The following is a 14,799-nucleotide window of genomic DNA, read 5'->3' as shown; positions in this document are numbered from 1 at the left end:
ACTTTAGACCTTTTGATAAATTAATCTGATTGTTACTGATCAATGACCAGTCAAGCAATAGAATGGGAAAAACAAATTTCAAATATTGCAGGTGCACTCTTGTAGGTTTCATTGTTATTATTTTTAAAATATTTTAATAGAAACTGACCAGTCGATATTTTGGCGGCGGATGAGGAATGCAATTCAAGTAGATTGTCGCATTTCTATTCTTTACTACTATATTCATTAATATACATGAAAACTGAAAATATCCGAGAGGAATCGAATGGTACTCTCGTGTCTTGAACTTTCCACCTAGATATGTGGTGAAAGAAAAAAACTCCAACACAGACAAAAGAAAACTACGAAGGGCGTATCGCATATTCCGGTCAAAATTCCATCAGTTTTAATGGGTGGGGCATGAAATGTTTTGCCTGTTGTCTGTTCTAAAACTTGGCTACAAACCTGGCCCCCAAGAAAGAAAATTAAGCAAAATAATAATCATCGCAGCTTCGGTTAGGTAACTGGATTGTTAAATAATTAATACACAAGCAACTTCTTGCAGTCAACCACACAAGTTAACGACGTGTCAACCAATCCACCGGGATTTTAATTGCTTCAAGAATCTTAAATGTGATGAATCACCTTTAAAGTTGTATTTACAAAAAAAAAAAATCAGAATATGAGTATTTAAATTCTTGTTATAATGAGAATGATTCCCAGCATCCACCTCAATCTTTCAGATCATCCTCCCACCGCTGACGTCAGGGTAGAAACCTTGAACCAAACAAGCCATTTTCACATGCGTACAAGCTCCGGGCTGAGAGGCGGGGATTAGGAGTGAGAACAGTTGCACAAAGAGACCAAGTTCTTTAAAAAGACGCACCTCATCACAATCCACCCTTCCATCATGGCGAGCAACCCTTTCGTCCAGCCGTTTGAAAAGGGACAGTGGAGCGAAGGAGAGGAGCCTGAGCAAGCAGACTGTAGTGTTGACAGCGGTCCGCAGGCGAGGGCGGTAGTTACTGGCGGGGATGCAGCTGCTGCAGCCGAAAGCTGGCGAGCCGAGGTGAAGCAGCCGCTGGTGCCAGACTCCAGGGGACAGCCTGTTACCAAGGCAACTGCATCCGCAGGTAAAGTGGGGTTGGGGTGGGATGGGGGAGGGGGAGATATAGCAAGGCAGATCTGCAGATATGGTTTGAAATTATATGCACAGTGCGCTAGCTTAGTGTATTTCACCTATGATTTAAAATGCGGACATTTGTCTTTTAAATACAATGAAATAACTAAATTAAACTTTAATTAATCCTAATTCCATCTCAAATATTGACTTCTGAAAATAATGATGCCTAAAATGTAATATTTTAGTTACTTTGCAGACGCATTTTTGTCCCCTCTGCAAAAGTTGGCATAGATTCACAGGATTCTTTGTTAAGAATGTTGGCATTTATTCCTTCAGTCAGATTTCAGAACAGATTGAAGTAGGTTTTAAAAGTTGTTCCAATTGTAATTTGAGTTGGAGCATCTGATGTTTAGAGTATTTCTGGGAGAACATGAGTTAATTAAATATTGAAACTTTAAAAAAAATATAGTACATTTTGAAAATTCAGTTGCTGATGTAACATGCTTTTAGGTGGTTACTGGTATGTTGAGCACAAGACTTTAACACTAAAATTAGGATATGAATAGTACAACATAGACTGCAGATAAACTCAACTAGCAGATAAATCAGTGTGGGAGTCCTTTGTGCTATTACGATAGTTTGAATAATATGGATGAATATTTGGAGTGTCAGATCAATCCCACTGATGTGATAGTGAATGCAAACTCTGTGAATTCATTGTTCACAAAATGCTATCTCCTGGTTTTGGATTGTTGTGGTTCAGTGTGGGTAAAAAACTGAAATTGGCGCTAAATGAGTCATACATTTTATAATTTGGATATCTGCAGCCTATATATTTCTAACTCTTATGAGACTTTATTTGTTTGGGGGGAAATAAATACATACCACAAATTTATTTTTCAATTTCCAGTTGAATAGTGTCTTGTTATGATGTATCTTGGCATCATAAAGAGGCAAGGTTGTGCGCACAAAGGTGCTATTCAAGCTCAACGTTTGGTGTAAAATCTTAGGCAAACCATTAGCTGGGGGCATAAAACTATAGTTGCCCACCAGAAGTAAAGTATAGTTGAATGTCCCAGAAAGTGATCCTATTATTTCTAGGTGCTGAAGACTTGGATTGAGAAGCTCATTGTTAATTAGTCAGAATTGCAGATGGTGCAAGCTAGAAAGAGCAGCTAAATTAGAGGAGGCGGTTCAGGAAAGCATTGACCACAAAAGAGTGGAACAATGGCAGATGCAATCTAATATAGATAAGCATAAGGGGGAGAATGGAAACTGAAAATACTCTATGATGTTGAATTAATTGAGAGATTGAAGAATTTGGCTTATCTGGAGTCTGCCCACGACTGTTGAACTAAATTGAATTCTGAACTTTTCAGTAAAAAAGGATTGTAAATTAAAATATATTGTAGTAAAGCCATAGTTAATCCGTTCAATTTATGCCAGGGAAGAGAAAATCCAGAAAACGAATTCCCTATTTAGCTCGAAAGGATATTTTAGGCACATTACAATTTTACTTTCAAAGCAAAATTGAAGCATGATATTGGAGTGAGAAATATGTTAAACTAAGAATAGAAAGTCAGCATTTTCTCCAAAAGAGAATGAATTGTATTAAATACATTTCTGGAGATTAGAGGCAAAAATCCTGGAATATTTCTGAGTACATTTTGTATGGCATGATGGAAGAGGCCTGTGCTGCAAGATGGAGAAAGTGATCTTTCTCTTCTGTCTGCTTTGCTTTCTTTTTACATAGAACAATTCAAATAAACTGTTTCTACAGTAATAATTTAAATGGTTTTTAACTTCTCAATGAAGCAAGAAGATATATTTTTGTAAAGTTAGTGGTGGATTTGGTTTGGTCTTAATGAGGTAACCCAAATGCTATTCAAATTATATATCTTTTTGCTTCCACATCAGTTGATCATTCAGCTATTCAAGCAGGAAACAAAACATTCTTTCCTGATTGGAAGAGTGTTGCATGTTTCTATGGTAGAGTTTCTGGAATTTTGTTAATGTATGCTTAAACTCCGTGAACACTTAAACAATGTAGGTGCAAATCCAACTCTTTTAAAATGAGTCTTTCACACCATTTCAGGAATGCATTGATTTAACTTTCTTTTGCATATGCTCCTAAATACAGTATGTATATGGGTAAAGGACTTTAAATACAGGGGTTAGTAAGATTTCTGTCTTCATGTTGTTAGTGCTGCACAATACTCATGTGTTCAGTCTTTCATGAGTGGCTAGACAGAAATTAAGGGATATATCGAAGCATTCGTTTCCAGAATCATTGAACCTGTCTACTTAGTCATGAAGTTTTAAGGTGCCAGTTGTAAGAAGTATAGAGGTTAGTTTAGTGTTTTCTAACTTGTTGTGTTTCCTTGTAAGTCAGTCAGTCTTTATTGTTTTGGTTGCCTTTGTTCAGAAGCTGCAGTGCTGAAAGGAGATCAAGGAATTACATTAGATTTGAATGTAAATAGCATCTAGTTATAAGCATTTTCATGTTATATAAATTATATTTATGTTTTGTGGTTAGCGGGTATTAAATTGCAGTTGTTTTTTTGCTAAGCTCGAGTTTGTTAAGTAGAAATTGCTGTGAGAGTCACTAAGAAAGGAAGGAATTTAAACAAACTAATAGTATGTTTTTGAGAATTAACATGGCATTATTTGTAATGAGTTTTGGTGGTGCATCATTTTTTATTCGTGAGGACTATGCTCCACAGTCAGTAACTGAAAATCTATACAAGCTAGTAGCTTTGGAAAATGGAAGAGTTTAATAGTGAACTTACTAACCTACATGAGTGTCTGCCGCAATAAGAATGGAAATAGTGTTTCCAGATTTGTTCATGTGTGTAGGATGGTGCTGGTTGAAATTATGGATGTTATTTTTGTAATAGAGGATGGGAAATCATGGAAAAATTGTTTTTTTAAAGAATTTAATTAATGATTAAGTAAGCATTTACTGTCCGCCCATGATTCGCCTTGAACAAAGGAGGCAATGGGTGGGGCTAGAGATACACATAGAAGTGTCAGTGAGCTCATGGGCTTTCATGCCAAACCAGTAAAGTTTCATGGTTATGGTTACTAATACTGCTTCAGCAGTTCGAGGTTATTTTTAATTTTTTTTTAAATTCCCAGTAGGATTTGTACCCCTATATGCCCAGGCCTCAGGATGTTCCAATAACTTGTTCATTACTATTGGAATCGAAAGTTGATTGTGGATTTCAGCAGATAAACATTGGTGCATAGTATCAGAGGGAAAAGTAGATAGTAATTATGATGAGGAGTAGATGGAATCAATAGTTTATCTCGATAGTTCATGCCCTTGCCATTCTATCTCGCTCGTGAGATAGTGATCTGTGAGGGTCTGGTATAATAGCTTTAATTTGTAAAATGTTTAGCTGGTGATTTTTTTTCCCCCCAGACTGGACTGGGCAGCTGCATACATGACTTGGATGCTGTAGAAGGAGATGTACAGCAGAGTAAAGGTGAAATTTGACTGTGTGTAATTTGAGGAGGACCAAAGATCTGGGGAAAGATTCTTGGGTGAATTCAAGAGGAATGAGGTGCTTCTATAGCATTTATGCACAAATTATTTAGAAATCGCCATAACCACAGAGATTTGCATTTAGAAACAATCTTGCCTATGTGTGGCACTCGTACATTGTGGGAGGACAGTAGAGGTGGGGCTTTCATGATTATTAATCTATTCAAAATTGTTTGAGAATCATCATTATACACCCTGTGTTCTCGTGACAATTCACTGCATGAGTTACTGCAGTCACAGCTGAACAATGATACCAGTCCATGAAACCCTTTTCCAGCGAAGCAGATTTCCTGGTCAGCTTTTGGTGTTGAGGTCAAATGCTGGCACAAAATGCGAGAGCCCTGCTGTGCACGAGCATGCCTCAGTTAAGCTGAAAATGTAGCTCAGTTCCACTGCCCCCTGGAGAAACCTATGCGCATGCTGCAGCTGCTCGCAAATGCAGCTGGAGCCTTCAGCTGGGAAATTCATGGGATTAGATTAATGCAAAAGTTCCCAAGAATACCGCTGTGAGATGCAGATGGCATGCAGATCTAGTTAAATACAGGCTTATTTTCCTATCCGTTCTAAACTCTACTGACAATATTGCTGCCTATTGATTTTATGGAGCTCTTAGCAATATTTCAGTTGTAAATATTGCAGGCAATTTGTTAACTGGAGATGGTAATTGAATTAGCAGAAAGCAGAAGAAGCAGTTCCATATCTGAATCTGTGGGCTGATAAGTGGCATAATGTTCTTGCCACACAATAACTATCTCCGATGAGTCTAACCACGAGCTTGATAGTGCCATTACCATTGGTGAGGGCCTCCACCCACCAACTATTCACATCTTGGAGGTTACTGTTGACTGTTTATCCTTGGTTTAACTCCAGCAGTATGCTTGTTGGAGGTCAGCTGTAAAGATGTGGCAGAAAGATTGAAACACGTGTCTGGGCAATAACGCAGCCGTGCTTGATATTAGCCTGCGCCGAGCCAGTCGTTGTCTTTTGGTTAGTGCCTTGAATGCATGCTGTCATCCTGATAGCTGCCATCACGATGCATCCAATGCAGAACCAATATCTCCCCAACTTCGATGGTCAAGTTCCGGTACTCAGACAAAACTTGTGTTTGTACATATTCAGGCACTGATCCCTCAAGTCATTGCTAACTTGTTGTCTGAAACAAAGAGGGGAATGGGCCTCGCACTGAAGAAAATAAAGACCCCATGCCTACGTATCTCAGTTGTAAAACACCAGCCTCGCATTATACTGAGGTAAAAGACATTTGAATAACAAATCTGATACAACATTAATGGTCAACTAGGCAGCAATGATCTCTGCCTGATATGCTTCTGAGACCTGGACTCTACAAATCTGCAGGCACTTTAAATCCTCAGAAAAATAACACCCAATGCTTTGTCTGCAAAATCCTCTAATTCTCCTGGAAGAATAAGTGAGCAATTATCAGCATTCTCTCCTAGGTCAACATTCCCCAGCAATGTCTCACCAGTTACACTCAGTCAGCTTGGTTAGATAAGCCATGTAGGTAACTTGCCCAACGACAGTCTCCTGAAACAGGAACCCATTGTGTCATGGGAAGAGGTTACCAGGTGAAGAGAGGAAAAGATTTTAGGATATAGCCTTAACCTCTGGGGGAAAAAATGTAGCAGGTCAAATTTAGTTTATTGTCACTTATACAGTTACAGTAAGGTACAGGTACAATGAAAATCTTGCTTGTAACAATGTCACGCGTGTATGTATGAACCCACAGAAAAATAAATTATACATATTTTACAGATAATTCTGATAAATTATACATATTTAAACATAATTCGGCAAGACAATAAAAGGAAAAAGGACTGCAAAAAAGAGATATTAGTGCAAAACACAATTAGAGAAAATCTCCCCAACTCCTTGCTTCACTCATCCCCTCACACTGCACCTGGTGTTTCCAATGTGACCTCTTTTATATTGATGAGACCAAGCATAGAATCGGCGGCAGTTTCGCCAAACACCTGCACTCAGTCCACCAAGACTTACTGGATCATCCAGTTGCTAACCATTTTAACTTCCTTCATCATTCCCATTCCCACACTGACCTTTCTGTCCTGGGCTGTCTCCATTGTCAGAGTGAGGCCACACGCAAACTGGAGGAACAGCACCGCATTTTCCGCTTGGGTAGCTCACAACCCAACGGTATGAACATGGAATTCTCCAATTTTGGGTAACCATCCCCACAACCATGCCCCCTTCCCCAACCCTTACTCCCCACCCCTGGGCCAGAGTGCACAGAAGATTTACTTGAAGAGCTGAGCTATAGGCAGGGTAGGACTATATTCATTGGCGCAGGAGGATGAGCAGTGATCTTCTAGAGGTGAGGGAAATAGATATGGTAAATGCACAGAATCTTATATCCAGAGTAGGGGAATCAAGAACCAGGGACATAGGTTTAAGATGAGAGGGGAAAGATTTAATAAGAAATTTTCCACACAGAGAGTGGAAACATGCACCCATTTTCCTCCTCCCTTTCCACCTATATTCCTGTCTCTGGTTTCACAATTCGCACTTCTATCCTTCTCTCGCGCCTTTTGTCTTTTCATCTCTGTCCTTTGTCCAACAATCTACCTAACAAAACTCCCCATCACCTGTATCCACCTAGCACTCACCATGGTTTGTCCTGCCCCTCCTCTCGACCAATGTTCTTACCTCACCCCCCACACCACCACATTCCATCTGTATCTTTTTTTGTAAACTAGCATTCTTGTTTATCCAAGAGGTGATTTATATTGTATGGTGCTGCCGTTGAGGTAAGAGTGGAGTCATATAGCATGGAAACTGGCCCTTCAGCCCAACTTACCCATGCAGACCAAGAAACCCCATCTACACTAGTCCCACCTGCCCGCATTGGGTCCATATCCCTTTAAACCTTTCCTAACCATGAACCTGTCCAAATGTCTTTCAAATGGTGTTATAGTATTTGCCTCAAGTACCTCCTTGGCAGCTCGTTCCATATTCCAAACACCCTCTGTGTGGAAAAGTTCTTATTAAATCTTTCTCCTCTCATCTTAAACCTATATCCCTGGTTTTTGATTCCCCTACTCTGAATAAAGGATTCTGTGCATTTACCGTATCTATTTCCCTCACCTATATGAGATCACTCCTCATCCTCCTGCGCACCAATGAATAAAGTCCTAGCCTGCCCATCATCTCCCTATAGCTCAGCCCTTCAAGTCCTCGTAAATCTTCTGTGCACTCTGGCCTAGATAATTGGGATTCTTGATGATAGATGCTGCCACCTTGAGCCAGAGCCTCGTAGGCATTTCTGATCGTGGGAGAGCTGTGCTTGTGATGGACCAATGTAAGCTCACCACTCACTGCAGCCCCTTGCGTGCCTCTGAATTGCAATTGCTGTACCAGGTCATGATGCACCCAGTCAGGATACTTTTCTACAATGCATACTTAGATGTTTGTCAAGAGTTTGGAATTGATGGCTTTGTGGCCAAGTTTGTAAATGATACAAAGACAGTAGAAGAGCAGGTAGTGTGGAGGAAGAAGGGAGGCTGCAGAAGGACTTGGACAGAATGGGTAAAGAAGTGGCAGATAGAATACAGTATAGCAACATGTAGTCATACACTTTGGTAGTAGGAATAAAGGGGTAGACTACTTTACAAATGAGGAGAGGATTTAGAATTTGGAAGCGCAAAGGGACTTGGGAGCGCTAGTGTTGAATTCCCAAAAGGTTAATTTGCAGGTTGAATTAGTAAAAAGGAAGGGAAATGCGATGTTAGCATTCATTTTGAATGCACTAGAATATAAAAGCAGGATTGTAATGCTGAATATAAGTCAAGTCAAGTCAAGTCAATTTATTTGTATAGCACATTTAAAAACAACCCACGTTGACCAAAGTGCTGCACATCTGACTAGGAAGGCACTGATCAGGCCACGGACAATCACTAAGGTGTCATTGTCAAATTTATAGAAGGCATTGGAGCTGTTTGCTGATTCCCTAGCTAATAGCTGCCCCAAGTGGAAAAGGTACTGAAAACATGAGTCTGAACATTGGAGCATGCTGAAACACAGTGTAAGTAATGGAACATTTGCATTTCCTTACAAACCTCCCACCAGTCTGGAATTGTCGGGTACCTCCTGCCCCATCTCCCTTAGAATCTCTCGATCCAAGGACCCACAGACCCGAATGAACACAAGTCATCCTTGATTTTGAAGAGCCATCCAAAAATTATTTTGACCAGAAACTATAAACAAAACCAGCACACAAATATATGACATCAGGAGCAGGTCAGACAACCATTGATGAATGACTTGTATCTTCTCATTCCAAGGCCTTTCTACCATTTACAAGACATAAGAGAGGAGCTTGAGAGAAATCAAAAAGCTTTTCGAGTACCAAAAAGCTTCTAAATCACAGTAAAAAGGGACTGCTTAAATATATATATTTATATATTATTAATTCTCATTTATATATTTTATTCTTGATCTAGCTATCTCTATCTCTAGCTAGCTTGATCTGATCTATCTTTTTGATTACATTTAATATTATGGGGGGCAGTTGGAGTTGCTTCGCAAAAAAAATTGTTTTGTATTTTAAGGTTTCAAAAACAAAATTGATTAGCAAAATATAGAGGGGTAATAGTGTCCCTTTTGGTGCGGCTGCTGAAATTTCATCTTTTTTTGGGCGCAACATCTTTCCTTGCTCAGTCTTTTATTCCCCATTCACCACCCCAATTCACCAAGTACATTTATGTATACCTGGGAATCCTTTGTTGCGCTAAGGTTCGGCCTGAATCTGTAATTGGGTTCTTGGATGCAAAGTATGTGCAAAATTTATTTGGAGTGCATTCTGGCCATGCCAATATTTCGCAATTAATTTTCTTCTTGTGTCTACAGTGGAGGCCCAGATGTGGATTTTAGAAAAAAATGCATGCAGTAAATATTCCTTTGTAACACAGCTCTTAATGTTAGAAGTGTTTAGTTTACTAAGGTGTAGATCTGCCATGGAGAGCTATGCGAATTGGACTCCCATATACCATATTTTGTCATACATTAGGAGAGCTTTGGCACATTTCCACCCTGTTTTCAGATTGAGACGACATGTAAAATAAACTATTTTTGCAGCCTGAATCCTGGCCAAGTTGTTGAAAAGCCTGCCAACCAGCCACAGTTTCTTAGGTCCATCCGTTCCCCCTCCCCTAATCTCCTTTCCAAATATCTTTAAGATTGTAATTCATGCTTCTATGGCAATAAATTACTTGTGATAAAATACAGCTAAATGCATACAATCAGTCATGTAATCTGTTTAAGAGTCAAAAGCTTCTCCTAGTGGTTGTCATGTGACAATATATTAATTGGTATTGGGATTTGCTAATTAATTGGATAGTCTGGAAATTACTGGAGGGAGAAATGATCTGTGCATTTAATTACTAAAAGGCCAATAAGAGTTAGAATAGCAAATAAATGTTTTTCTGTTTTTTCAACTCTATTCCTTACTATTTGATAGTTATAATCTATTTAAGAGAAATAGCCAGAAATAAGCTAAGAAAATAATGTTTCCAAGTTTTAATTATGGAACTGGGATATTCCTAAAGACTGATTGTTACAGAGCTATAAAAATGAATTTGAGCAGCAAGTCAGCTGGAATCATATTAGAGACATCCTTGTATGTAGGTGCCCAAACAAGCAAAATTTACTGGCTCATTAATGGATTCAACTTAAATAAAATGAATTGTGATGATGTAAGGATACAAAAGAAAACTTAACGAAGAATGTTAACCTATTGACTATACCTGAAGTCAGAGTCATTTGATCTGGTCACAACATAATGTTTTGTTTGATAGTGCTCTGCTGAAGAATTTAATGGTATTTTTCTATGTTAAATTAGTTGACGTTTTGAATATAGACAATAGGTGCAGGAGGAGGCCATTCGGCCCTTCGAGCCAGCACCACCATTCAATGTGATCATGGCTGATCATTCTCAATCAGTATCCCGTTCCTGCCTTCTCCCCATACCCCCTGACTCCGCTATCCTTAAGAGCTCTATCTAGCTCTCTCTTGAATGCATTCAGAGAATTGGCCTCCACTGCCTTCTGAGGCAGAGAATTCCACAGATTCACAACTCTCTGACTGAAAAAGTTTTTCCTCATCTCAGTTCTAAATGGCCTACCCATTATTCTTAAACTGTGGCCCCTTGTTCTGGACTCCCCCAACATTGGGAACATGTTTCCTGCCTCTAACGTGTCCAACCCCTTAATAATCTTATACGTTTCGATAAGATCTCCTCTCATCCTATCTTCCTAAGTAATAGGGAATGCTTCTGCTCTGGATCTTGTCATGTTATCATTAGAGTAAGTTGACACTGGATCATAAATGCAGCAGGTAGTAACGAGCATGAAATACTCTCAATGAGACGTGTTCGTAGCTCAGAAACGGGTGTGGCTTGGGAATTATGCCATTGCATTTTCGACGTGGGATGGAAAAATTCTCCTTTTATTTGCTGAAAAAATATTGCACATTTCAAAATAAAAGCTTGTATCGAGGTGGGGATTTAACAACTATCTTCACAGCACAGTGGTAGAGTTGTTGCCTTGCAGTGCCACAGACCCGGGTACGATCCTGACTACGGCTGCTGTAAACTCACTCTGACCGCGTGGGTTTTCTCCGAGTGCTCCGGTTTCTTCCCACAGTTCAGACATACAGGTTTGTAGGTTGTGGCTTTGGTAAAAAAAATTGTAAATTATCCCTAGTGCATAGGATAGTGCTGGTGTAGAAAGTGATTGATTGCTAGTCGACCTAGACTTGGTGGGCAAATTGGACTGTTTCCGTGCTGTATCTCTAAATTCTAAAGCACCTTCATTATGAAAACATTAATTCATAATAAGGGTATTGTGGGAGCAATAGAGCAAGATGTGGGATCACAGTTTCTGCGTTTTTAAGCAACCTTGCTGTAGGCCAATGGAAATCCTTTAAAAGCTCAAAATGTTGTATTCTTCAAATATCATCCTTGGATCACAGCAGATTTTATTTCTGTCCTAGGTAGCCATTATAGCAATTATTGTACTGGTTGTTACAGGGATGTTTACTGAGCAGAAAACACAAGCCCTCCTGCAACTTCAGTTGCTTTTAGAATGCAAAGAAAAGATTTTAATGATTGGGAGGTTATTAGCAGAGAGGTTCTCCAAGCCTAAGTGCAGGTCTTGTGCATATTCTGTGCATACTTTTGCGCATATCTGTCAATGATTTGGACTTGAATGTAGATTTGGAGGTTTTCAGATGATTTGATAGTTACAGCCATGTAGACTAGGGAAAAGAAAATCAAGAACTGATTTCATTGACAAACAAATGACGAATGGAATTTGATCTGGAGAAGTCGTAGTCATCCAGCATGGAAATAGGCCTTTCAGCCTAAATCATTTATGCTGACCAAGATGCCCCATCTACTCTAGTCCTATTTAGCCCATATCCCTCAAAAACATTCCTATCCATGTACCTGTCCAAGTGTTTTTTTAAATTGTAGACATGGTGCTGGAGTGGGTCAGGCTGCATCTCTGGAGAAAATGGATGTGACGTTTCGGGGTTAGGACTGTTCTTCAGAGGTTGGGGAAGAAATGGGGTGGGGTTGGGGTGTAGTTACCCAAGTTGGAGAATTTGAGTAGGGAGGGATTAGTGCACCAAGGAATCTCTGCGAAAGGCAGAAATGTGTGGGGATGGAAAAATGTGATTGGCGCTGGGAGCGGTCTTATAAATGCCGTTGTTGTATCTTGCTCAACAGCTCCTCTGGCAACACCTTCCATATACCCATCACCCTCTGTGTGGAAAAAGTCACAGTTCCTATTAAATCTTTCCCCTGTCCCTTGAAGCTAGGCCCTCTGGTTCTCAATTCCCCTACTCTGGGTAAAATATTCTTGTGTATTCACCCTATCCATTCCCCTCATGACTTTATAATCCTCTATGAGATCATCCCATAGCTGCCTGTGTCCATAGTTTCGGGCCTTGAGACCTATCAACATTCTTGTAAATTTCTCTGCACACTTTCCAGCTTAATGACACAAAGTGTGATTATTCTTATGGAGAGGGTAAACCGAGAAAGGGGAGGCATTAAATGGTGTGAGACATGTATCTTGAAATTGATTGCTTGTTTGCTTAAACTTTGACTGCTTGTTTACAGATACCAGAAGTTAGTGGGACCAGTAGAGAAGTTAGATAAGTAGCCACTTAAGGTACTCTATTAGCTGGGCACTGAATTTAAGAGCGTGTACAAGAACTACATAAGATACTGTTCAGATACAGCTGGAGCATGGCATACAATACTAGTTGGCATGTGGTCCAAACAAGGGTTGTTTTCTTTGGAACAAGAGAGGCTGAGGGGAGGTGTTAAATGAGGTGTATAGAGTTTTGTGAAGTCTAGATAGCTGTTTATAAACGACCTATTTACCTTGGATTTGATATCAATACGGAGAGACCTTGATTGAAGGTAATTAAGGTGGCAAGGAAAATGTTTTTGTTCAATGGCAGGTGTCTGAAACTCTGCCTGAAAGAGTAATGGAGACTGCAACTCGTACAGATGCATTTGAAAAATATCCAAATAAGCCTTTGGCATGTTGTACCTTGATGAGGCGACAGACCTGTGAGCTGACTTTTTTTATCAGGAGAAACCTAACAGGCTTAAATGGAAGCCTCCTGAGTTGCAAGGTCCGAGGATTCTAGAAAGTATCCGACTCCATCAGTGAATATTTAATGAGCAGTGTCAGGTAGATGAAATGGAAGACTGGAAAGTCAATTTACAAGCAGTAATGTATACCGAGAATATTAATAAAGTCTTGGAACTTATCCTTTTGCATGCAATTTTCCTGTTGCAGTCTCCTGTTTGGGTCTGTATTATTTGGAGTTTGGAGGAATGATGGGTGAACATTCAAACATAAGATCCTAAGGTGGCTTAGCAGTGTTGATGTTGGGTTATTTTCACTGACAAGCGGAGAGACATGAATAGTTACAAAATAAGGGGCCACTTATTTAAAACTAAGCTGAATAGGAATTTCTTCTCTCAAAGGACAGTGAATCTCAGAAATGTTCTGCCCCAGAGAGTGTTAAAGGATAGGACATTGAAAAGATCTTTAAGGTGGAGATAAGATAAATAACTGAACGATGAAGGAATTGGGGTATGTGGGGAACAGACACAGTAAAGGAACCAAGGCCTGCATAAATAAACCATGATCTCTGAAGCTTAAAGGTCCTGGTGGCCTATTCCTGCTCTTATTTTCTGGTGTTCTTGTATCGTTTGTACATCGTTTTTGAATGCTCTTTCCTGGTTGAGAATTTTGAGCAATGTAGAAGATACGCGTACATTCTTCTAATTTTGATTTAATTGGGAAGATAATATGTCAAAAGAAATTTATCAATGGGCAGCACAGTGGCACAGCTGGTAGAGCTATTGCCTCACAGCGCCAGAGACCTGGTTTGATCTTGACCGCGGGTGCTGTTTGTGTGGAGTTTGCGCGTTCTCCCTGTGACTGTGTGAGTTTCCTCTGGGTACTCCAGTTTCTTCCCACATCCCAAAAGCGTGAGTTTGTAGGGTGATTGGCCTCTGTAAATGTCCCCCTAGCTTGTAGCATTGGGATGACATGGAGCTATTGTGAATATGTGATTGATTGTCGGCGTGGGCTCAGTGGGCTGAAGGCCCTGTTTCTCTGCTGTATTTCAAAACTAAAACTAAACTTCCAAGAAGCTTGATTTCAAATCAAGAAAAATGGTATTTTGTGATTTGTGGTGTAACTGAATGGACAAATTAGTATTAACGTGTTTGCCTGCTACCAGTGCTTCTGGCTGTATTTCTTGTTTATTATTTTAAAGTTGTATGCAATTTGATTGTTCCATTTTTAGCTTTTGTGGCTCCGTCAAATCAGAAATAAGAGATCATCATGAATATTTTATTGTACATTTAGTACTATTAAACAAAAAGTAATTGATGCTAGAGTTTATTTAACTATGTGTCATCTTTACATTTCAACTGATAACATTTTTGTTCTAAGGGTACTTGTCTTAATTATCTAAATGAATAAATTAGGGGTTGAATGGGTTTGAAATTATGTCGTGCAATGATAAAGATTAATTACAATTTCTGCTGGATACTGTCCAAGCAGAAATATTAATATGTTCAAAATAT

General features: G+C 39.5%; 1 protein-coding gene across 4 annotated transcripts in view; it reads left to right on the top strand.

The window, feature by feature from the left end:
• The first annotated feature begins 754 nt into the window (after positions 1 to 754).
• rtn1a (reticulon 1a) overlaps positions 755 to 14,799 on the top strand; it is a 128,562-nt gene continuing 114,517 nt past the window's right edge. For 2 of the 4 annotated variants that reach the window (XM_078406745.1, XM_078406744.1), the window contains exon 1: positions 755 to 1,112. In XM_078406745.1, coding sequence (XP_078262871.1) covers positions 890 to 1,112 — 223 coding nt within the window. In that variant the 5' untranslated portion in view covers positions 755 to 889. The remainder of the gene's footprint in view (positions 1,113 to 14,799) is intronic. The other 2 variants (XM_078406746.1, XM_078406748.1) reach the window with 2 other exon arrangements.

The sequence above is a fragment of the Rhinoraja longicauda genome, chromosome 10 (genome assembly GCF_053455715.1).
Source record: "Rhinoraja longicauda isolate Sanriku21f chromosome 10, sRhiLon1.1, whole genome shotgun sequence".
Lineage (NCBI taxonomy): Eukaryota > Metazoa > Chordata > Chondrichthyes > Rajiformes > Arhynchobatidae > Rhinoraja > Rhinoraja longicauda.
This window is presented reverse-complemented; position numbering and strand designations above follow the sequence as displayed.